General features: G+C 41.6%; 1 protein-coding gene across 1 annotated transcript; it reads left to right on the top strand.

The window, feature by feature from the left end:
• Positions 1-12694: 12694 nt before the first annotated feature.
• On the top strand, positions 12695-24014 carry LOC124232921 (ubiquitin carboxyl-terminal hydrolase isozyme L1). The gene is made up of 9 exons (XM_046649831.1): positions 12695-12786; positions 12903-12914; positions 13386-13514; positions 16318-16468; positions 18228-18313; positions 18392-18439; positions 19283-19349; positions 20262-20320; positions 23577-24014. The coding sequence occupies exons 1-9, from the start codon at positions 12754-12756 to the stop codon at positions 23661-23663; spliced, it is 672 nt and encodes a 223-aa protein (XP_046505787.1). The 5' UTR covers positions 12695-12753; the 3' UTR covers positions 23664-24014.
• Positions 24015-24585: the final 571 nt, after the last annotated feature.

Below are 24585 nucleotides of genomic sequence, written 5' to 3'. Positions count from 1 at the left end.
AGTTGAAAGAAACTGTGTTCCAGGAAGCTTTTGCCAAAACACACCACACTGAATCTTCTGTCCAAGGCCATTATCAAGGTTGAGTTAATGGCTGGGACTTCTGAAAATGCGGTCTTAGTGAAATCTAAGAGGAGTCACAATGTTCTTTCCAATAGCCACATAAATAACCAAGAGGCATGTGGCATAGTGGGTTTTTCTCCTACTTTGGCCATTCACTGGTATTATAACTTTTGACAATTCCTTTAACCATTTGGAGCTTCGCTTTTAACGCATTAAGGTGACAGGCAGAACAGGGTTGGAATTCCAGGGCATCTCTTATTGCTGTATGATTTTAGGAAAGTTATATAACTTCTATGAATTCATTTCTTCAACCACAAGATGTGAATAAGACACAAAAACGTTGCTTGGAAGAAGCCAGACAAAAAAGGGTACATAATGTATGATTCTATTTATATAAAACTCTGGAAAATGCAAAGTAATCTCTAGTGACAGAAAGTAAATCAGTGTTGCTTGGGGAGCCAAGAAGCAGGGAGGGGCAGGAGGAGAGGATTACAGAGGGGCAGAAGGACACTTTGGAGGTGGTGGATATGGCCATGATCTTGACTTGGTGATGATTTTACAGGTATACACGTATGTCAAAACTTATCAAATTAGGGGCCAGCCCTGTGGCTGAGTGGTTAGGTTCATGCGCTCCGCTGCAGCAGCCCAGGGTTTGACTGGTTTGAATCTTGGGCGCGGACATGGCTCTGCTCTTCAAGCCACGCTGGGGCGGTGGTGTCCCACATGCCAAACCTAGAAGGACCCACAACTAAAAATACACAACTATGTACCAGGGGGCTTTGGGGAGAAAAAGGAAAACTAAAATCTTTAAAAAAAAAACTTACCAAATTATACATTAAATATTTTAAATATTTATTGTTTGTCAATTATATCTCAATAAAGTTGTTTTTAAAAAAGGGTCAGAGAATTAAACGAGATGGTATGTGAAAACAATTAGCACAGCGTACAGTACAATTAGACCTCCAGAAATATGAGTTCCCTTCCCTACTTACCTCAAGGCTTTTTAAAATGATACTGTGCTCCATAAACATTCATCAGTATTATAAACACCGAAATCTTCCCAGCAGTTTTGTAGCTTGATAAACATTTTCTAAGAAAAATATGGGACAACAGGAAAATATCTCTGTGGCTTTTTAAGAATATTATTTCTGTGGCTTTCTTTCAAACTTTCATTAGAAGCATATTTTACATTGTTGGGATCACATTGTACATAGGACTTGCACATCACTTTTGCATTCCATGTTTTATCCTCAAATGCTTGCATGTTATTTTTAATGACTGCCCTGTAATTTTCTCAGTGGTAAGAAATCTGGATATATTTTGAAGATAGAGCTGCCCGGATTTGCTGACAGACTGAATTTGGGGCATGGGAGAAAGAGGACTCACGGATCACCCTGAGGTTTTGGGCCTGAGCAGTTGGCAGTTCAATGAAGTGAAGATTTTCTGAGATGGGGAAGAGTGTGGGAAGGGCAGACTTGGAGGGGGCGACGAGGAGTTCAAGTTTGGACAAGTGAGGTATTAGACATTGAAGTGGAGATGTGGAATAGGCAGCTGGACATGAGAGCAGAGGGGAGATCTGGCTAGAGAGATAAATTTGGGAGTCTCTCGCATAAAGATGGGATTTAAAGCCATCGGCTGGATGAGGTCCTCAAGGGCATAAGCATAAATGGAGAAATGAAGAGGTTTAACCACTGAGTCCTGGGGGCCATCTCATGACTAGAGATCCTGGAGTTGAGGAAGAATCAGCAAAGACGACAGAAAAGGCATGTCAGTGAGGAGGGAGGAAATCCCAGGAGACCTGGCTGTCCTGGAAGCCAAGAGAAGAAAGTGTTGTTAGGAGAAAATGCTGCTGATCATTCAAGGAAGAGGAGGACAAAATACTCTTGAAGTAAGGAGTGGCTACATTTAGGAAGATTTTGGTGGAATGCTGTGAGCAAAACTGTTATTGGATCGGATTCAAAAGAAATTTGTCCAAAGAAGTCACGCAAATGGCCAATAAGCACATGAAAAGACGCTAAACATTATTAGCCACCAGAGAAAGACAAATCAAAATAACAATGAGATACCACCTCACACCCAGGAGGAGGGCTACAACCAAAAGGAAAACAACAAGTGCTGGTGAGGACGCGGAGAAATGCTTTAATAAAGGGGTACGTTTTTGGAGGTCCTTACATTGCCGTTTTTTGGAGGTCCTTACACTGCCGTTTCCCCTGATGTCCAGCATTCCCTCTTTTATCTTCCTGGGAATTGTTTATGTGAGACCAGAATGATCTGTTCCTTGAATGTTTCACCATAAAAGAGCATCGAAGTCTGGGTATTTCTTTATGGAAAGGTTTTTAATTACTTGCTATGTTTTCTTTCACATGCAGGCTTTCTATTTTTTCCAGGTATTTGACATTTTTCTCTAAGTTTTCAAATTTATTGACATACAACTGTTCATAGTATTCTCTTAGTGTCTTTTAAATCTATAATGTGTAGGTGGTTATGTTCCCATTTTACATCCTTAATATTGTTTATTTGTGTATAATCTCTTTTTTCCCCATAAATCCTACCAGAATGATTGTCTATATCTTTTTTACAAACCAACTTTCTTTTGTTGATCATCTCTATTGTATTTTATTATATCATCTATTTCTGCTAATTATTATCTACTTTCTTTGACTTGCCTTGAGTATATTTGCTGTTCGATTTCTAAATTCTTAAGCTGCATGCTTAGCTCACTAATTTTCCACATTTTTTTTTCTAATATAAGCATTTACTGTTATGAATTTCCCTCAAATATTACTGTCATTGCATCTCATAAACTTTGATAAACTTTTATTACTGTTTAGTTCTAAATATTTTCAAATTTCAATTATGACTTCTACTCTGACCCATGATTTACTAAATAGTGCGCATTTTCATTTCCAAAGTTAATTTTATATGTCTCATTTGTCATTTTATTGTTGGTATTTGGATTAGTTGCATTGCAGTTAGAAAACCTGGACTGCACAATACTGATTTTGCAAAATTTGCTGAGTCATGCTTTATGACTAGGCACTTAGTAATGTTTGTAAATGCCCCATGAATGCTTGAGAAGAATGCACATTTTTAAATTGTTGGGTACAGAGTTTTTTATATGTCCACTAGATTAAGATTGTTAAATTTGGTGTCCAATTTTTTTTTTAATGTCGGGAGCTCAGCCAGCTGAGCTGCGGGGGTGGGGGTGGGGGCAGCGAACTGAACTGCCAGGTGTCAGAATGGCTGATTACAGTACCAAGCTGAGTGCAGACTCCTGTTCCCCCCATGGAACACCCCACTGGTTGAGGTCAGACGGATGAGTGCAGAGAGAGGATCGTCATACTGCTGAGGGAGCCCCAGAACAAAAGACTCCAACAGTTTTATGGACCCTGCTGTCAGGGTAAGGGCAGGGGGGAGGGGCTAAGAGTGGAAAAGTACTGAGTCAGCCTGGGTAAATGGCCTTCAAGGTTTTCCCCTCTGCTCCCCATAGGAGGCCCCAGCAGAAGGACCTGAAGAAGACCTCTGCCCAAGGATCAGAGAAAGAGACCTGGAAATAAAGGCTCTGGGACTAGGAATGCAAATACGTGAAAGAGAATGAATGACTGGCCAGAGAGGCCTGAGTCCTTGCCTGCAACTCCCCCCAGAGGCTGCAATGCCTTGGTGAGTCCCAAGCCGGGTGTGGGGGGGCACCTGTCCCCACGAGGCCTGCCAGGTAATTGCCTGTAGTCAGGTGTGAAAAATCACACAAAGCTTTTAACCAGGAGCCATACTCCTCACTATGTTGTCGGTTTGACTTATAAATAATTGAGAAAGGTAGGTTCATGGTGATGGAGGATTTATCTATCTTCCTGTGGTCCTATCAATTTGTATTTTACGCATTTGAGGTGACTTAATTAGGAGCATAAAATTTTAGAATTGTTGTATCTGCCTGCTGAGTTAAATAATCATAACAATGTCCTCTATCTCTAATAATGCTTTTGCTTGACAATCTATCATGCTGACATTAATATAGTTATACTAGGTTGGTTAATATTTTTCCTAGAAAGCCTTTTCCCTTCCTTTTACTTTCCATCTGGCCATGTCCTTCTGCTTTAGGCATGTCTCTTAAAAATAGCACATACCTAGATTTTAAAAGTCTAATTTGATAAAACATCTAAGTTTAGTCCATTTACATTTAGTATGATTTTTTGTTTGGACTTTTTTCTACTTTTTTTGTCTTATCTTGTTATTCCTATTTGTCCTAGATTTTCTATGCTTTTTTTTTCTCTTATTTTGTCTTTTTGGGGGCTTGATCATGTTTTTTTCCTTGTTTTATTTATCTCTACTTGTTTGGATTTATATACTTTTCTTTATTAATTTCCTTTGAGATGTTAGCATGACTATTTAAGCTAACAAAGTCTACAGTTAAATAATTTCTTAACCTCTGCCAGAACAATAAAAGAATCTTTGAATATTTTCACTCTCATTGTACTTCCTCTCATCATACATATTATTATGCAGAACAGTATTTCAGTACTACTTTTTTTATTAACACCATAAATTAGATATTATTATTATACACAAATACTATTTATTTGGATTTACATACACGCTTCCACTGAATATTATTTTAATCCTTTTTCTCAGACCATCTGCTGGATCATTTTCTTCCTTCTTTAGTTACACCCTTTGGAAGTTTCTTTTGTACAAGTCTCCAGGTAGTAAACTCAGCTTCTGTTTATATGTAAATTTTTTTCACCTTTGTTTTTAAAAGATAGTTTTGCTGAATATGAAATTCAAGGATGATGGTTATTTTCTCTCAACACTTTGGAGGTATTATTCCACTGTCTTCTGACTTCCTTGGTTGCTATTAAGACTGACATCATTTTCATTTATGTGTTTTCTTTTTTTTTTTTTTTAAAGACTGGCACCTGAGCTAACATCTGTTGCCAATCTTCTCTCTTTTTTGTTTTTCTTCTCCTCAAAGCACCCTGCACCCCCCCCATACATAATTGTATATTCTAGGTATATTCTAGTCATAGATCCTTCTGGTTGTGCTATGTGGGACGCCACCTCAGCATGGCTTTATGAGCAGTGCCGCGTTCACGCCCGGGATGCCAACAGGCAAAACCCCCGGGCTGCCAAATCAGAGCACGTGAACCTAAGCACTCGGCCATGGGGCCGGCCCCTCCTTCATGCTTTCTTTATGGCTGATTCTAAAATCTGTCTTTGTTCTTGGTGTTTTGCAGTTTCACTGCTTATATCTAAGCACAGACTTCTTTTTATTTTTCCTTTTAGCAATACAGTGTGTTTCTTTAATTTGTCCTTTTTGAGATACAATGTGAATTTCTTTCTATTTTCCTTCTTGAGATACAATTTGCTTCCTACTCTCCTTAAGTGGTCAGAGTCCCCTTACTGAGATAGGCATGAGGCTCAGTTCTGGTCGCTTTTCACATGGGCAGTTTTCAAGGAGCAAGGGCTGCTGGTGAAAGTTTGGTCACTGGGAAAAGGAAACAAACAGAATATCTGCTTCTGGCATCATGGCTGACCTAGTGCTCTGAGGAGCTCTTTCACTGAAGGTCTGCTAATACACTGCACAGGACTCACTATTTGAAATTCTGCTGGTCTCACAAGAGGCAAAGGAGATCTCCAAGGACAACCCCCCTTCCTCCTCTCCCACCCTTCTCCACAAAAATGAAAACAGATTTGATCTGGAGTCTGAGAAAGCAGTATGTAATTGTTGCTACAGCAGTGGGCAGCCAGGTTAGGAAGGAAGGAACAAATTTTGATTGGGAACCAAAATTTTGGTTTGAGAGTTTGCTATACAAATGGCCAAGTACTGAAAGGAATATGTAGGGAAATGAGGTTGTAAATTTCTTGGGGTGGTGGATTTACAGGTTGAGAGATTGTCCCCCTCCCCCCCAATTTAACTTGTTCAAACATTCTTTTTAAAAAATTATTATTGCTTCATATTCTTAGGCCATTGAACCTAAATGTCTAGGTAAGACCAACACACTAGAGAGCCATATATTAATTTATTCACTCTAAGGATTCTGAAAAAATGCTTAGTTAGGTCTTAGAATTCAGCAGTGTTCTAACTAAAACATATCTTTTTTTTTTTTTTAAGATTTTATTTTTTTTCCTTTTTCTCCCCAAAGCCCCCTGGGTACATAGTTGTGTATTTTTAGTTGTGGGTCCTTCTAGTTGTGGCATGTGGGATGACACCTCAGTGTGGCTTGATGAGCGGTGCCATGTCCACGCCCAGCATCTGAACCGGTGAAACCCTGGGTCGCCAAAACAGAGCATACGAACTTAACCACTCAGCCAGGGGGCCAGCCCATCACTAAAACATTTCTTTCTGGTATATTTATAGATTTAAATTTTTTTCTGCTTATTATATTTCCCATATGCTAATCTCTTGTTAAAAGGAAATATGTAACAAATAGCTCTTAAGCACATTTCAGAAACCAATTTTAACTGATAAATCTTGTTTATTATATCCTAGTGACATTAAAAAGGCCTAATGGCTAAGATTAAGGTATTAGAGATGAAAGTAGACTTAATCCAAACTTTTATATGATTTGGTCTATATGTCTTTTCTTTTGTGCTGCTCAAGGTCCTTGGTATGCTAGTGTTGAGAGAAATCTTAGGGTTCACGTAACCCTCATTTTGTGGAGGAAGCTGGGATGCAAAGAGGTTAATGATCCGCCTAGATTCACAGCATTGGTGGCTGAGCTAGGCCCCCACGCTATCCTCTGATTTCCAGTTTTACAACTCCACCAGATTAGTAACTGAGGGACCACAGGGTGGGGTCTCTGTTTCTCTTGCACTGAGGGCCCCTCTCATGATCTACTACCAGGTGTGTCCTGTTTCGCCTACTTGCTCAGCCCTTTCTCTCCAACTTAGGAACGTCCAACGTTTATCGTTCCCTGTGGACAGCGCATGCTGCTAGCGATCCTGAACACAAATTGATGGTGAAGAGCTTGACAAAAAAAAGCTAGTGTTCCCTTGTTTCTAAGATGCACGTTTTTCATGCTTAAACATTTGTGAAAAGAGAACTGCTTTACACTTGACAATACATTTGACGTACTTCCCCCCACCCCTGCAAAAGTAGCTCTTAAACTGATGATTTATCTTAAAAATTGATGACATTTAAAAAGCTGGGAAACATGGTCTATGCCTTAAGTCTGTCATCTGCTAACTCCATCCCAAACCCAGGTAAGCCTAGTATAGTGTCTGGCACATAGTAGGTACTCAAAAAATAATTGCTTTGATGTAAACATATGACTATATGAAGTAAGGCATAATTCAGTGAAAACATGCATTCTCCTCCTTCACAGTTATCTTCCTTCCTTCAGAGATACTTCTGACTAACCAGCTAATGAACTGTTTTTTTTATTGCTTTTTCTCCCCAAATCCCCCCAGTACATAGTTGTATATTTTAGTTGTCGGTCCTTCTAGTTGTGGTATGTGGGACGCTGCCTCAACATGGCCTGATGAGCGGTGCCATGTCCGCGCCCAGGATCCAAACCAGCAAAACCCGAGGCCACTGAAGCAGAGCATGTGATCTCAACCACTCAGCCACGGGGCCGGCCCCCATTATTGTGTTATTTTTAATTTTAAAATATCTGAGTGTCAGAATTATCTCTGAGGAAACATTATTGACAAAAGAATTGCCAAGTAAGTTCAAAAATGTTGAGGAAGCACTGTGTCAATAATTAATGCACTAATTATAAATTCAGACTAGACTCTTAGACTTCAAAATGAGCCATGCCTATCAGAGAGTTGGGCAACCTGCTCTGGCCCTGGACATTGTGGAAATCATTTAAGCTCTTTCCTCTCAGTGGCTGAGCTTAACACTTATTTCTAGTGGTAATGACTAAGGCTGCAGGGCTGGGCCTTAGATGGAAGCAGGCAGGAGTGTTGAACATGCACAAGTTTTGAAATCAAATGAAGTTGGGTTGAAATCCAAACTTGGACTTTGTAGCTGTGTGACCTTTAGCAAGTTAAACAGCCTCTCTGAGGCCTCAGTTTACTTATCTGCAAAACTGAGGTAGAAACACAGCTATCAGAGGATTAGTATGAGGATTCAATGGGGACAATGGATACAATGTCCTTTGTATAACAAAAAAGCTAGTGGTGGGAGTGCAAACTGGTGCAGCCACTATGGAAAACAGTATGGAGATTTCTCAAAAAACTAAAAACAGAAATACCATATGACCCAGCCATCCCACTACTGGGTATTTATCCACAGAACTTGAAATCAATAATCCAAAGAGATTTATGCACCCCTATGTTCATTGCAGCACCATTCACAATAGCCAGGATGTGGAAACAACCCAAGTGCTCTTCTACAGATGAATGGATAAAAAAGATGTGGTATATATATATATATATACAATGGAACACTACTCAGCCATAAAAAAAGACAAAATGGTCCCATTTGCAACAACATGGATGGACCTGGAGGGTGTGATGTTAAGCGAAATAAGCCAGACTGAGAAAGACAAATACTGTGTGATTTCACTCATATGTGGAAGATAACAAGTACATGGATAAAGAGAGCAGATTAGTGGTTACCAGAGGGGAAGGGGGCTAGGGGGTGGGCAAAAGGGACAAAGGGGCACATATGTATGGTGACAGATAAAAATTAGACTACTGTGGGTGAACACAATGAAGTGTATTCAGGAATTGATAAACAATAATGTACACCTGAAATTATATAATGTTATAAACCATTATAATCCCAATAAAATTACCTAGGAGGAAAAAAAAGCTGGAGTTCTTTTCTTCCTCATCTCCTCCCTTGGGTATCTTCTGACTTCAGGCAGAAATACCCACTGCTCAAAATATTTGGGGAGCATTGCTTCAGTGTTTCAGTACCCTCACTTCATAAGTACACTGTATACCCCTTCAACTAGTAAGAGTCTTTTGTCATTACAGCAGAGTTTTCTTATCTTCAAGATTTGTGAATAACGCCTACAATTTTTGCAATCTCCTGATAGACTAATAATACTGTTTACTTAGTATATGTTAGACTTGCCCAAAGATCTAACATCTGTGAAATCACAGTCTTGATGTTCTAATTATATACATGTACAAGAACTTACAGCTTTTATGATGTACATTAAAACAAATAACTATTACATGTTTGTGATTCACCTAAAATCATCACATGTACCACTATTGATATGCATGCAGTGTACCAACACAGGAGTCCCAAACCACTCAAGGTACTTTAAGTAGAAAGGGATTTAGTACAGGGAATTAGGCTCTTACAAAACCACTGGGAGTGCTGGAGGACTAAACGTGGGGCTGAGCCTTCAGGGTTGATTCCATAACACGGTAGAATGGATCTGCCAAAGACATTTGAATCTCTGTCTTATCAGTTATCAACCTCATAAGAAGGGAATTCTTAAAGGGTCCATCCCAAATCTTCATTATTGCTAGACAAATAACACTTATGATAAAAAAAGAAAAAAAGCCTACTGCTGGTGAATCGGAAATAGCATCTTTATTTATGAAAGACAACTTATTCATTCATTCATTTAGTTTCTCCACCTATAACAAGTCTATTCCATGTTTATCTTGCCTGTTTAATTGATTTTTAAAAATGCTTTTCCTTCTGATTTTTGTTTGTGTATTCATTTTTAAATGGTTATACTCAAAATGTTGTGACATTTTTTGCTTGATATTTTTGCATATTATTACATACTTTTGTAACCATAGAATCAAGAGTAAAGTGAGGGGCCAGCCTGGTGGCACAGCGGTTAAGCTCACATGTTCCACTTCTCAGCAGCCCAGGGTTCACCGGTTCGGATCCCGGGTGTGGACATGGCACCGCTTGGCAAAAGCCATGCTGTGGTAGGCGTCCCACATATAAAGTAGAGGAAGATGGGCATGGATGTTAGCTCAGTGCCAGTCTTCCTCAGCAAAAAGGGGAGGACTTGCAGTAGTTAGCTCAGGGCTAATCTTCCTCAAAAAAAAAAAAAGAGTAAAGTGAATATAAAGATCAACTGTACTATGATAATTGATGTGCAGAGCTTCCCACAGATCCCTATTAAATTTTTAACAGCTTTATTGAGATACATTAACCCATTTAAAGTTTTTTGGTACATTCACAGAATTGTACAGTCATCACCAAAATCTCTATTAAATGTCATCACTTTATTTTTAACTCATTTTTCTAAGTCTCATAATTCTGCCCATTTGGATGGCTTATTCTTGCTTGCATGCATGTGCTGTCTGTCTATCTGCTCTAAGAAAACTGCACAAGATGGGGTTAAAACCATTGCCAGGTGGCTGCAGGTTGAGATTACTCCATTCAGCAGCCCTTTTTTTAAAAGATGGAATAACTTAAGCTATAAAACCACCTCAACTATAATATCAATGGATGCCAACCCAGGCAGCATGAAGAATGCAATGAGAAGTGTTACCACTGGATACCACTGGATAGCTGGTAACTCCAAAAGAAAAGAAGATAAGTGCTGGCTGGCATAACTTGTTCTAAATGCAACCATTCTATTTTTTCTGAATTCACAAATTAGGAGTCCTAGAATCTGGCTAATGACTGACATCAAATCTCCTCGCTTGCAGTTTCAGCAATACATACCCCCTGCCTGTTTTTTAAAGATCAGGATAAGGTTTGTTCATGTCCAGTCTCTGGCATCTCCTTGTAAGCAGGGAGTTGTTTTATTCGTTGGTCTGATGCTTCCTGGCACACAGCAGGCCCTCAGTACCTATATCTGTTGAGTGCATGAACGAACACCTTTAACAAAGATTTCTCATAGTGTTTTCATGACCACTTTTACTGTTTATTTTGGTAATAACTGTCACGTGCTAGCTTCTCCCTGTCCACCAGCCCTTATCTCAAATGTCACTTCCTTGCGGAAGCATTCCTGATCCCTACGCTAGGTCAGGTGCTTCTGAGCTCTGCTCCCTTTCACACCACTCTTATTACTGATACAGCTTCATGAGGGAAGTTTCCACACTAATTGTGTTCACCTTTGTACCCCTCGATTCCAAGCTCAGCACCCAGCACATACTTCATCAGTACTTCATCAGTCTTTGCTGAATACATGAAGTAAATTGGGATGTACTTTGTCTCTGGCTAAAGGCAAGAACTTACTCAACACAGCCGGGTGTTTTTGTCCTAGCTATCCACCTGCCTTTACTCTCAAGTTGTTATCTGTTTTTAAAGGCATAATGTTTTATTGAGACATAATTTACATAAAAAATTCATCCATTAAATTATTCTTATTAATGTTTTTCCTCTCTCATTTTCTATGTGAAGGTGATTTTTCTGATGGTAAAAGTGGGAAGAAAACAGAAGTAGAATTGAGTGAAAACTTGGATACAGAATGGCTTCTAGAGCCCAATTTGCCAGAGTTTACATCTGTTTTACTTTGCTATTGTGATCATAAGTGAGTTAACCTCTCTAAGCCTTGGATTCTGATCTGTACAACTGCACTGATAGGAGTTTCTTCATTGCATACTCTAAGGATTAAATGAGAGGACATGCAAAGGATCTGTTCCACTGATCCACTGTAGAGGTAATAGCTCAAACAATGTAGATTCCCTCCCGTCTCTCTGTCACCTGCGAACCTTGGACTCCGTAAACAGTAGGTCTAGTCTTTCACCACCATCATTATTTTGTTCTGAACGTAGGTTTTAAAATACCCAGCTTTCTTGCTTCCCTTGTATTTCTGCAAGTCCCACTTCATTGTAAGATTTAGCTTCCCTGGCACTATTCTTAGACATTTTATTCATTCTTCGGCATATGCTTTTTCTCTCCATCTTTGGAATATGCCAGTGGGAAAAAGAAACCCCACCTGAGATCATTAGAGATGATTTTTTTAGAAATGGTTTCTTCAGTTGCCCTTCCTTTCTTCACTGGTGTTCTATTGTGAACACAGAATTTTATTTTTCAAAACCTCCCGTTCTTTTAGAAACCCTTTTCCTTTTACTTCCTCTCATCTCGAAATGGTGCCTGTCTTTTCCCCGGATCTGTGTCCTAAAGTCTCCACCGCCTGCCTTCTCTGTATGTTGTGTTACGGTCACCTCCCCCAGGTTTCTACAGCTTCCCCATGACCAACCAGTTCTTTCCGGGGACTCACATTACATCAGCATTCCTAACGCAGTAGCTGCTATATTCCAGACTACGTTTTATTCTAGGCAGTTCAAAACGAACCTCAGTACCGGTTTGATTTAACATGGAGGATGAATTGTCTAAGGTCAAACGCAAACTGCTGCGAGATTTGGGAGACATATTTATATTCATATTAAATATATACCTGTTGAGTGGAAGCTTTTTCTCAACGTTTCAGAAACCCTGAGGTTTCGGATAACTGGGATGGTAGAAAGGGTGGGTTTCCAGAAACTTCGCAAAAAATTAGACTCCATCAAAAAGGACAGCTCCATACACTCAAGCAACACCCACCAATAAAACCCATCTCCACAACCACGAGATTATCTCACCCTCAAGTGAGACTGCAAGGTTCGGGGGCCTGACCGTACCACTCCGCGCGGCGCACGGGGGGATTCGTGCCCATTTGCCTGCGACTGACCGTTTCCCCCTCGCTTGGTTGTGCCCCTGCTCCCCCTGCGCAGGCACCCACAGTGCGTCAGGCCGGAGCTTTATAGCGGCAGCCTGGGCGGCTCCGCTTGCTGTTTTTCCTACTCCCTGGCTTCTCCTTCCTCTCGCTCTTCGCGAAGATGCAGCTCAAACCGATGGAGATTAACCCCGAGGTGAGCGTCAGGTGCACCGTTGCCCGGGGAGCGCAGGGCTGAGGGACAGCCCTCGCCAGGTTGCCGTGTCGCTGACTGGTTTTATTTTTGCATTTTTTCTTTTATTTGCCTTTCAGATGCTGAACAAAGTGAGTGGCGTCTCGCGCTGCCTCTGTCCCCCTCCCCCGGGAGCGCCGAGGCGGAGGCGCCCACCGGCTCTGGTTGCTTCGCAAGGACCGCGCGGCGCCCTGCGCGCTCCAGAGGCCGCCCGGCCGGGGCGCGATCGCGGCGCCCTCCCTCTGCCCCTGCCTCGGGGTCCGCGGGTGACTCTGCGAAACCTGTCGGGGGTGGGGTGGAGGAGGCCGCGCCCAGATGCGAGCGCAGGGCCGAGCTCCGGAGGGCGTGGCGCGGGCCGCGCGGACTCCGGTGCCCGGGCTTCGCGGGAGCCACGTGTGGGCCGCGCTTTGTGCTGTGTCATTGCGCCGGCAGGGGTGGGGGCGGGGCGGGGACTCCTCCCGGGCTGGGGTGAGGGCACGGAGGGGGCCGAGCCGACCCCGCCCCCCGGCAGGTGCCCCGACTTGCCTGTCTCCGCGCGCCTGGCTTACTTGTCTCTTCCGCAGGTGCTGACCAGGCTGGGGGTCGCCGGCCAGTGGCGCTTCGTGGACGTGCTGGGGCTGGAGGAGGAGACTCTGGGCTCGGTGCCAGCGCCTGCCTGCGCCTTGCTGCTGCTGTTTCCCCTCACGGCCCAGGTAGGGGGCTCGGGGTGCGCGCTGCCCCTAAACCGGAGAGAGGCATTGAGGATAGTGTAGGCTCCCAGCTCCCCTTCCTTCCTGGCCTGGCGCCCAGATCTGGCAAAAGTCTGGGGGATGGAGGGAGGAGCCCACATCTTAGTGGTACCTACTCACTGGGGCTCCTCTTGTAATAGCGCTTATTGCCTCTTCGCTCATCCATCCAGCATTGCCTTAAATTTGAAAGAGAAGAGGCATCTCAGTTCCGTCATCCCAAGTCCAGGGAAATAATTCATCCTACTCATGAATTCGCTTGAACCTAGGCTTTTCTGAGCCTTCTATCCCGAGGAATGGCTGGTTGTTTCCCTTTAAGTGTTGTGACCTGTCTGTTTATTGTTTGGTTCTCAGGCTCCCACCTTGCTGTAAAACGGAGGGGGACGGGCTCGCCTAAACCACAGGAAAACAATAGGTTCTTTAATTCTCCACCTCCACTGCTTGGGTCTCCCGTGGACTCGGGATTCTTCCTACCCTTCCACTCCCTGTAACAAGCACACTTGGTTTTAGCCTCTCCAGTGTGCCGTTTTAAAAAGCTTAATCATCTGTGTTTGGTTCTTGTGTGGGAACCTCCTTCCACCTCTTACCCTCTTTCCTCTCTGACCTTGTAGCTACATGAAATAGGTGGGCATTAGATAGAGCAGTCTTGGAAACACCTTTTCATTTCCCTTTAGATGGTCTTCTTCCTACAAGTATGCATGGATATACGTACCTCAAAGACTGAGCATCAGATATAAAAAGGTAGCTGCGATAATTGTTGCCTTGCGACGTATGGAATCCCACTAATTAGCATGGCATTGTCTATCTCCTATTGCTGTCACTTGACCCCTGATTGGGAGTGTTTGAAATTTGCTTTAGCAAAACTTCGGATGTTTACATTTGGGGCATCAATCCGAATGTAGAGTGAGCTTGACTGAATGAAGCACCATTCTAGGGCTAGGTATTCTAGAAGCATCCTCAGCATAAATTAAACCCTATGCAAAGGTCTAGGCGTTCCTCCTAGTAAATAGGCTAAGTATTGTGGGTTAAAAAATACTTATTAAAGCTATTAGAATAATCCCACTGACGTGTCTTTTATTGCCAAAGCCTTTACTTAAGTTAAAACGGAGCTGCCAAATAATTGCAAGTCAAATTAGCTTCGCTTTTACCAAATCAAACACAGTCACCTCTCTCTCATTTGAGCCTCACCGAGCTTTCTTAGTAGAGGAACCATGATGACTCGGAGGTTTTGAGCAGCGCTCAGAGGCAAGGCCTCTGGGAGGCAGTGGTGCAGCGTGTTTTGCTTTTCAAAAGCCCACTGGTCTCCTTTTGCTGGATCAAGCAGCTCTTGTTAGAGATCGTTCTGGGTTGAACGTTTTATGTTTGAAAGAGCTCGAGACTTGGTCCTTTAGCTCCAGTTCATTCTTCCAGATTTATGGAGCACCTATTCTGTGACACAGAACACCTATTGGACGAAACACTGAAGCACATTGAAAGAAAAGTTGAGGTTTATATAGATGGACTTCCAAAGAAACTAGTGTTAATTTAGAAAGCATCTAATTTTACCTAGGAGAATATTGTGAAATCCTAAATGGACCACTTCTAAAAAGGTAATTTTAAGTGATAGTGAAATATTTATAGAATGTCGATGAGCAAGAATACAATTCTTAAGGATGGTACTTTCCCATTTTTAAAAAACTTAACCTATAAAAGTGAAAATCCTTAATAGTCAGTGAGTAGCTCAATCCAGGGATCTCGTAGATACATGATGCTGGAAGTTCCTACTAGTTGGAGTTTAAGTTGATTGTGGGATAAGAGATCTTATTCCTGTGATAGTACCACAGACAAGGCTTAAACTTCAATTACATTTACAGTGATGCAAGGCTACTAGAATTGGAAATATACTTCTGGTGTTCCGTTTGAATTATGCTGGTTATGGGAAACTATTGTTTCTGTAGCATTAACACCCTGTTTTTAACTGAGAAGTTATATCTTTAAGGTCTTTAAAACTCATTAATGAAAGGTCCAGACAAGCCCATTAACTTGCTGTACAGAGAGCTGTGGATGCTTTGAGGAAAACTATCGCTAGTCTCATTCATTTACCGCAAATTGCTGATCTGTCCTCATTGAATAGTTGGCAAGGAGAAACAAGTGTCACATGTTCCTCTTGTAGGATGAGATGATTTTGGGAAGTCACAGCTCAGCACTCTAGACCAGTTGCCTTTCCTTCCTAAAAGGGGTGAGGAAATAATTTCTTTAAATTGTTTCTTCCAACAGTTGAGGCTCATTTTGTCTTTGTTTTTGAAGAGAAGTATGCTTGGATGGAATAGAAGTAGAATTTTAAAAAATAGTGTGATATAAAGTGGCTGACGTTCTCGTTGGGCGTTAAATTGACTAAAGCTTGATTGGAATGCCTACACGAAATACAGTCGTCCTTGGTGTTAAAGGAAGAAAATCATGAGCTTGTCTGTTTTTCTGACTTCAGGACCCCATCTGATTCAAGTGAAAAGGTTTCCATGGTGTCTTGACAAAGCCTTGGGCAGTATCCAAGGCCGTGACTGCACTGCAGCATCAGCGGGTGGAGTCGCAGAACCTCTCGGAACCCCATGGGCCTGTGTGGGTGTGGGAGCAAGACAGGCCATTCTCTGGGCGCTGGCCAGCGTCTCGAACCAAGGCTCCTGGTTGCACATCCCACTGTGTTTCCATTTAGGTGGTAGAACTCACTGTGCTGCCATCTGCTAGTTCTTTGCATTTTCGTTTTGAGATTTGAAAATGTTTTTTACATTCACAGCATGAGAACTTCAGGAAAAAACAGATTGAAGAACTGAAGGGACAAGAAGTCAGTCCTAAGGTGTACTTCATGAAGCAGACCATTGGGAACTCCTGCGGCACCATCGGACTTATCCACGCCGTGGCCAATAACCAGGACAAACTGGAGTTTGGTAGGTGTGGGTTTCGAGGACAGTCATCCTCTAGCTGACCCCTAGTTAACCATAACTCTTTCCAAAACCCCCAAGGGTCTATTCAGCAAAATCATTGCCTTAATTTTTTTGGAAACCTCTCCAAACTTAATCAGTGGGTGAATTCTTATTGATTCTCTCTTTTGAGGGATAGAAGCTAATTCTTCAAGAAGCATGGTTTGGCTTCTTCCACTGGAGAGGAAGAGTGAATGAGACACACTTTTGGGCTGCCTCTCTCCATAAGTTGTGAACAAGTCAGATCAGGGGTTTTAACTCACGTCCAGTGGATGCTGTGGAGGATATAGCAGAAGTGAATTTCAGCTCTTAAGCTTGTCAAAAGCGCAATTGACAGCACTAAAATATGTTCAAATACATGGCATTATATATGATTTAGGCCAAGGGTCAGCAAACTTTCTTAAAAGGCCAGAGAGTACATTTTTTAGGCTTTGAGGGCTATATGGTTTCTGCCCTTGTAGTGCAAAGGCAGCCATAGACAAGATGTAAACCAATGGATGTGGCCGTGTTCCAATGAAGCTTTATTTACAAAAAGAGGTGGTAGTAGTTTGCCAAGCCCTGATGTAGATGACAGACAGAGATGGCTAAGAATTGAATACCTTCAGCTAATAGTTCATGCCATTGCTTGTAGCAGGTCACATACTTTTTGTTTGTTTGTTTGTTTAAATAAGGGAAGTGTGGCCAAGACTCTACTCCTGGTATACTTTTGAAATTAAAAAAATTAACTTGTCTGACCATGAAGATCCAGATCTAGAAGTTGCTTTTTCAAATATTGACTGAGCCATATTAAAAAGTTGTGACTTGATCCTTTCTCTTTCTTCTGCCATAAGCTTCACTTTATCTAGAATACTGTTCTCCTGAGGCCAACAGAGATAGTAACTCTTGTAACAATGGTCACAACATGCCAAAGACTTTATATGAGCTACAGCCCTCCTCAGAAAGTTAAGAGATTTCCTATCACTTCCTAGTTTTGAATGGTCTTCATTTAGCAAATTTGTTATTTAAGTTTAGAGCTGAAAGTTCAAATAAGGCCTTTTGAAAGATGTCACTCTTGCTCTAGCTATGTGTTCAGCATCTCCTGGACTCACCTGTATTGAGCAACAACAAAGTGCTTATACCAACTGTCAGCTGGTCGTTGTCTCTAGGCCAAACTATTAGGCTCTTTACATTTCTATTTAAGATCCTTAGGCTAATATCTATCTGGATAACCATATTACACGATTGCATTTTCTGTCCTGATATAAAAAAATCTTGGTTTGAGAACTATTGCTAGATTAGAATGTTATTGTTGCATCATGTATGCAATAAACATTAATTGTGCATGTGAGGTGCTGTAGATAAGAGTGATAGACAAGGCAGTTCCTGCCTTTATGGCACTAAAAATCTCACAAATACTTGTTACACATGGATAAATGCTTGTAACAAAGGTGATAGATTTGAGAGATGAGTGTGAGGTGGGAGGTGAAAGGGCCAGGGTGGCAGGGAGGAGATGCAAGAAAAGGCTTGGCACACTGGAGTAACAGAGTTCTCTGGCTTGAATGCAGTAAGAGGGAAGTGATTGAAAAAAGAGGCTGGGGAAGAGGGGACAGCTCATCCACATGTTGGAGGCCGTAGTAAAGATTCAGGTCTCTAAACACGACGTGCTGTGCAACAGCTGAAGTCAGCAATCAGTGTGCACCCATTCGCATTACCTTATCTGTACTAATGTGGGCATTTTTTTTTTAAGAGGATGGATCGGTCCTGAAACAATTTCTTTCTGAAACGGAGAAGTTATCCCCTGAAGACAGAGCCAAATGCTTTGAAAAGAATGAGGTAGGAAGAGAACTTCCAGAACATCACTTTTCAGTAACTCTGGGGGGTTTTGTGCTAATTCTTCTCTCTTTTCTGCAGGCCATTCAGGCAGCCCATGATGCTGTGGCACAGGAAGGCCAATGTCGGGTAAATACAAACACAAATCAGAGCCAGGCTGCTTAGCTGCCACCTGTGTTTCCCCTGAAGTATGTGCAAGAACCTCTTTACGGGAACACAGCAAGTGTTTTCACCCACAGCCAAATGACACCAGAAAATTATGGCTGAATAACGCTCTTCAGAAATGCAATTGGCAGTTGACGTAGTCTTGAGTAAATTCAAACTGATAGTATTTTGTTTGGATCCAAATGAGTCTAATAGAGTGAGTAACACTCCCGCTAGTAATTGAGCATTTCAAATGCTCTTCTCACAGACTTTTGGAGATAGTCAGATGTACTAGCAAGGACTGACAGTTTCTAGAAGGCTTAGTATACCGTTAATCTGAGCAGAGCCTTCAAGTCAAGTGTTAATTAGGTGTAGGTCAGTGATGGTGCCTTTATAACTGTAACTGGCTCTGCCACTTTCTAGTCCTGACCTCTGGTGACATGTTTATCCTCCCTGAGCCTTAATTTCCTCCTTAATAAAAATAAGTAATAGAATTATGATAGTTACAGTGTTTCTACCTTAATGGGCTTAGAATAGGGCCTAGTATATAGGAAATACATAAATATTAGCTCTAATAATGTAAAATAACACATAAGCAATTCCGGTTCAAGGATATTACACTTAAATAATGAGAGAATTCATTTTCAATGAATTAAATTCTGCTTATAAAATAATCATTGCAAAATATATGTATCAAATCAACATGTTATACACCTTAAACTTACATAATGTTATATGTCCCATCTCAAAGCTGAAGAAAAATTTAAAAACACAGTATAGTACAATAAAGAATACTCATTTTCAAAAATATTTCTTGACTCTCTTCAGGTAGATGACAAAGTGAACTTTCATTTTATTCTGTTTAACAACGTGGATGGCCACCTCTATGAACTTGGTATGTTTGACTCCGTTTTTGGAATCTAATATAGTTTCGTGCATTCTTTTCATGATTAATTCCTCTTACAGAATTGGTATATAACCTTGTGGTGCTGTCTATCTTTATGAAGCCAGAACAACAAGCTGTTCTCATGAGGCCGCTTAACCCTTTATCGTACCCAGAGCACTCCCTTCAGGCAACTGACCTGCTGAATGAATGCTTTAGTCACAAACCAGTAAAGAGAATAGATCAGTGCCAGTTCAAGGCGTACGAGTTCATATTTTCTCTTCCCATTTTCCACCACAGCATTACCAGCATTGGGTGCCTAGTATCATCCTTTTCAGACAAGGAATGCTTTTGGAAAAAGATCAGTGCCTCAATATGACTTTGTTTAAAAAGAATTGGGACATATTGGGGTAATTTCTATTAACTGGTATGTGGCAACAAGGAAACTTGTCCATCTTGTAAGAGTCATCCCCTTTGTATTGATGGAGAAGGACTTGCAGCCATGTTGTTTCAGGTCAAGACACTACCTATGGGCAAACAAGAGCAAAGGAGATTTGGGGCCAGTTGGCAGTCATTGAGGGGCAGATGCAACCTCAAGGACCCCTTCCTGTTTCCACCTTTCCTGTACGTCAGAGACTGCATCTGACTTCTGCTCTGGTCCTTCCCAAGAGTTGGGCACAGGCGCTCTATTAGGGTAGCGAGATTGGGCTTGTGTGGTCTTGTTGATTGTAGATGAGAATTGCCTGGGATGGATTTCTAGGAACACTTAAACCTCATTTTCAGCTTGTTATAATCAGGCTTCCCTTTCTGGGAGTGAGCATGGCAGTGGTATTTGGAAGGATCTAGAACTCCCCTTTCAGTTGGGCAAGCACAGCAGCCAGAACACGTGCAGAGAAGATTGACTTGCCTGGCTTCTTGTTACAGATGGGCGGATGCCTTTCCCGGTGAACCATGGCACCAGTTCAGAGGACCTGCTGCTGCAGGTAATCTTTGGAATCTCTCCACTAGGGCCCGTGTTTCTTTAGCCAAATTGTCTATTCTGAGGTGCTCACACCTTTTCAGTACTGCCAACACCAATCATCTGGGTTAATAGCAGTCTTTAGGGCTTAAAGATCATTTGGTAATTCTCTCTACCTTATTTTATAGCAAATGGTTTTAAATAGGATCCTTTGGAGCAGCCCTGACTAATCTGTATTGTGTGCTGTCGTTAGCCCATGGTTGGAATTAGCCTGAAAGCCATTGCTTTCCTTCCTTGTGGGATTAAGGTGACCGTTGTCCTCTTGTCAAATTACATCGTGGGTAACGACTGGAGCAGCAGCAACCTGAGCCTTTCTAATCCCTCAGGTGCTGGATTTGGGTCAGGCCTGTAGGTGGTGTACCGTGGATTCTGGTTAGGCAGTTAACTTCAGGAGTTTTTCTTCCCACATAGTCTACTCTTACAGGATGGGAGAAGCAGATTCAAAACATGCCTGACAAGAACTTTAAGATGCAGGATCACTGTGTAACCATCCTGGGACAAGGGACTACAGAAACCTCGTAGTTCTGTACAAGAGTTCACTAGCCTACGCCTCTTCACCCTAAAAATGAGGCTCTCAGATTGAATCACTGCTCTGTTATAAAGGAAAGTTCCTTAACTGTGATAAAATAAAAAATGCTGTTAAGGCATAACTACTTCATTTGTAGTAGCAACGGCTAATCTTTTTTGAGTGCTTGCTGTGTGCAGACCAGGGGTTCGCAAACTTTTTCTGTAAAGAGGCAGGTAGAAAATATTTCAGGCTTTGTGTGGCATATGGCCCTATTCCAAGTATTCAATTCTACTGTTACCGCTCCACGGCAGCCCGTAGACAATGTCTACATCAGTGGGTGTGGCTGTGTGCCACTCAAACTTCATTCACAAAAACAGGCTGCAGGCTGGGTTTGGCCCCCAGGCTGCAGTTTGCTGACCTCTGTGCTAGATGCTATTCTGGGTGACTTATATCTTTTATAGAATCCTTTTAATGAGGCTGTGAGGTCGGTGTTATTATTCACATTTTACAGATGAAGAAACTGAGGTGCAGAGATTAAGTGATGCCCTAGGTCAGTGACGTAAATAGCAGAACCATGGTTCAAATTGAGACCATCTTAGTTACTGTACAGTACTAGCTGTCTATATAATGGACCTGATGACTGCAAGGTGCTAGTGGGCCAGATTATGCCACTGTAGGAGGGAGGGTCACTTTCTCTAGTTTGCTGTCATATACACCTGAGATCAGTTAGAGCTAAATCTTGGATGTACAAGGGATGTATGGGAGTAGTAACATGGAATGAGAAATCTAGAGAAACAGGAGCTGCGGGGCGTTGCATGAGTCAGAATTTACTTATGGGAGAGAATAAGAACACTGGCAGAATTTCTGATCATGACCCATTTGGGGGAGACTGGTCCTTCTAATAAAGCTCCTGAGGGACATCCTAACTCATATCTAACCCTAACACCATAAAATGTGTCCCACATAGGATATCTAAAACTGTTACTTCAGTAGAATTTATTTGGTATGGGGAAGGCAGAACTTTTGTTTAAAAAAATAAATAGGGGGCTGGCCTGGTGGGATAGTGCTTAAGTTCACACACTCCACTTTGGAGGCCTGGGGTTCGAGGGTTCGTATCCTGGGTGTGGACCTATGCACTGTTTGTCAAGCCATGTTGTAGCAGCATCCCACATACAAAATAGAGGAAGATTGGCACAGATGTTAGCTCAGGGCCAACCTCCCCCTCCGAAAAAGACAAAATAAATAAAAACTAACTTCTCCAATTAGAATCTCATTTAAAATTAAAGGAAGATAGGGGCCAGCCCGGGGCCAAGTGGTTAAGTTCATGTGGTCCACTTCAGCGGCCCAGGGCTTTCGCTGGTTCCAATCCTGGGCACGGACATGGCACTGCTCATTAGGCCACGCTGAGGCGGCGTCCCACATACCACAACTAGAAGGACCCACAACTAAAATATACAACTATGTACTGGAGGGATTTGGGGAGAAAAGGCAGAAAAAAAAAGATTGGCAACAGTTGTTAGCTCAGGTGCCAATATTTAAAAAAATAAAAAATGAGTATAAACCAGCATCGTAATTAGTGAAATTTCTTATCCTCAGTAAGACTGGCTCTATATGGTTAAAGATGTTTTAGGGTGTCTAAACTGTACACTGAATTATTAAACTTGTGAGAAAATACTTAAACTTAACCCAAGTATCCTAAATTGGAATGAATTTGGTTACTGCTCATTGTGTAGGAGATGGCTTTTCTCTTTAGAGACACACCCTTAGTGTTAATTAACACTGTGGATCCTACAGGAAAGTCAGTTTCAGGAAAGAGTGTCTGGAGTATCAATATATGAAAAATTTTGATAGAGAATAAAAGGTAGATGTCAATCTACATCACTTAGTTTTTACAGGTGGTTCTAAAGCAGAAACGAAACTCTCACGTGGTTGATGCTTTTTAAGGGTCAAACTCATGGAGGTGGTGGTTTCTAGTCCTTGGGGGCTGATGTTCCATGACTGTTCTGTGTCTTAGAGTATTCCTTATCCTCTTAAAGGTCTTATATCTAATATGGTTTGTGGAGCTATCTTTCTACTGGACTTTTTACAAATCGAGCAGAGTGATTGATATTTATGATCCAAGGCGTTTAAACCCTAGAGTTTGGTAAATAAATTAACATTAGAATCGATTTTCTGTTACCAATCTTTGTAATCTAGGTCTTAGCATTAGTAATACATGTCACTATGCCATAAATCTAAGAATCCTTCACTTTGTACCTAGAATACCAGGTGTTTAAACTTTAAGGCTGTTTCATGAAATGTTTGCTTCAAAGAAATTTGTTTCTACTCTGGGAATTTCTGAGTTAGGATAACTTTTCTCTTATGCCGCTTTATGGGAAAGAGATCAGTTTTCTATCTTGTTTTGATTTGAGGAAAAGAGCACTAATGGTGGTGAAGTTATCCCATCAAAACCAGGCACAAGGTGGGAGAAGCTCAGAGCAGTTGGTGGAAGGAATGAAGGAGCCAGAGCTTCTGAAGTCAGATCTCTGGTGCAGGGCCCCGTCTTTTCCATCACCTGGAAGTTTTTCTCTTGCCCTAAGCCAGCCCTGGTTTCCAAGTTTAACGGGAGGTTCGAAGTTGATCAGAGCATTAATAGGCCTTCCTGGTACTTGCCCTTTGAAACTTTCATTTTGAGCTGTTGCTGTTTGCATATTAATGACATTCCTCCTTTCAGGACGCCGCCAAGGTCTGCAGAGAATTCACTGAGCGTGAGCAAGGCGAAGTCCGCTTTTCTGCTGTGGCGCTCTGCAAGGCAGCCTAATGCCCTGTAAGAGGGACTTGGCTTTTTTCCTCTCTCCCCTTCAACGTGAAATATATCCTGACCGATGCAGTCTAAGATGCTTCCCTACTTGTAGAACACAGCTGTTCTCCTTTGGTTCTGCAGGCCTGCTCCTCCCCTCCGCCACACCCAAGCACTAGCAGAGCTCAGCTGTCGATCGAGCAAAGTTTGGTGTAAGCTTCAGGTGGCGAAGCATTTCCCCCAGTGTATGTCTTGTATCTCAATATCTAATGCTTTAAATGGCTACTTTGGTTTGTGTCTGTAAGTTAAGGCCTTGGATGTGGTTTAATTGTTTGTCCTTAAAAGGAATAAAACTTTTCTGCTGATAAGAAATAAGCCTAAACTGGTTTTTATTTTTTCTTTTACTTCCCCCCCATAAATCTTATTTTTATAGTACTATATATTTGTTTTCCATGTAAGCAACTCATAACACAGGTTAGAAAATTACCAATATCGTTGGTTCACTGTGTCTCTAGACGTTTTTCTATACATTTATATTATTATGTGTACCTGTAGGTTTTAAAAAAAATTTTTAAGTAGACTTTATTTCTCAAAACAATTTTGGATTCACAGAAAATAGAAGATGTTACAGAGTTCCCATATACTCCTCATCCATTTCCCCCATTAACATCTTACACTGGGTATGATACATTTGTTATCATTGATGAGCCAATAGTGATATTACTATCAAGTTGATAGTTTATTCAGATTCCCTTAAGTTTTTACCTAATGTCCTTTTTCTGATCCAGGACACAATGTCACATCTAGCCTTTCTACGTTTAGATTTCTCAGACTTTCCTTGTTTTTGTTGACTTGACAGTTTTGAGGAGAACTGGTCAAGTATTTTGTAGGATGCCCCTCTTGGGATTTGTCTGTTTTTCTCATAGACTAGGGTTATGAGTTT

Source organism: Equus quagga, unplaced genomic scaffold (assembly GCF_021613505.1).
Source record: "Equus quagga isolate Etosha38 unplaced genomic scaffold, UCLA_HA_Equagga_1.0 146_RagTag, whole genome shotgun sequence".
In the NCBI taxonomy this organism is placed as follows: Eukaryota; Metazoa; Chordata; class Mammalia; order Perissodactyla; family Equidae; genus Equus; species Equus quagga.
The sequence above is the reverse complement of the archived record's forward strand: the minus strand, read 5'-3'. Positions and strand labels throughout refer to the sequence as shown.

Excerpts from the sequence above, each read along its gene's own strand:
- LOC124232921 (XM_046649831.1), top strand. The coding sequence starts at position 12,754 with ATGCAGCTCAAACCGATGGAGATTAACCCCGAG. Across the intron at positions 16,469-18,227 it reads CCAGGACAAACTGGAGTTTG|AGGATGGATCGGTCCTGAAA; the intron begins GTAGGTGTGGGT and ends TTTTTTTTTAAG. Across the intron at positions 18,314-18,391 it reads AATGCTTTGAAAAGAATGAG|GCCATTCAGGCAGCCCATGA; the intron begins GTAGGAAGAGAA and ends TCTTTTCTGCAG.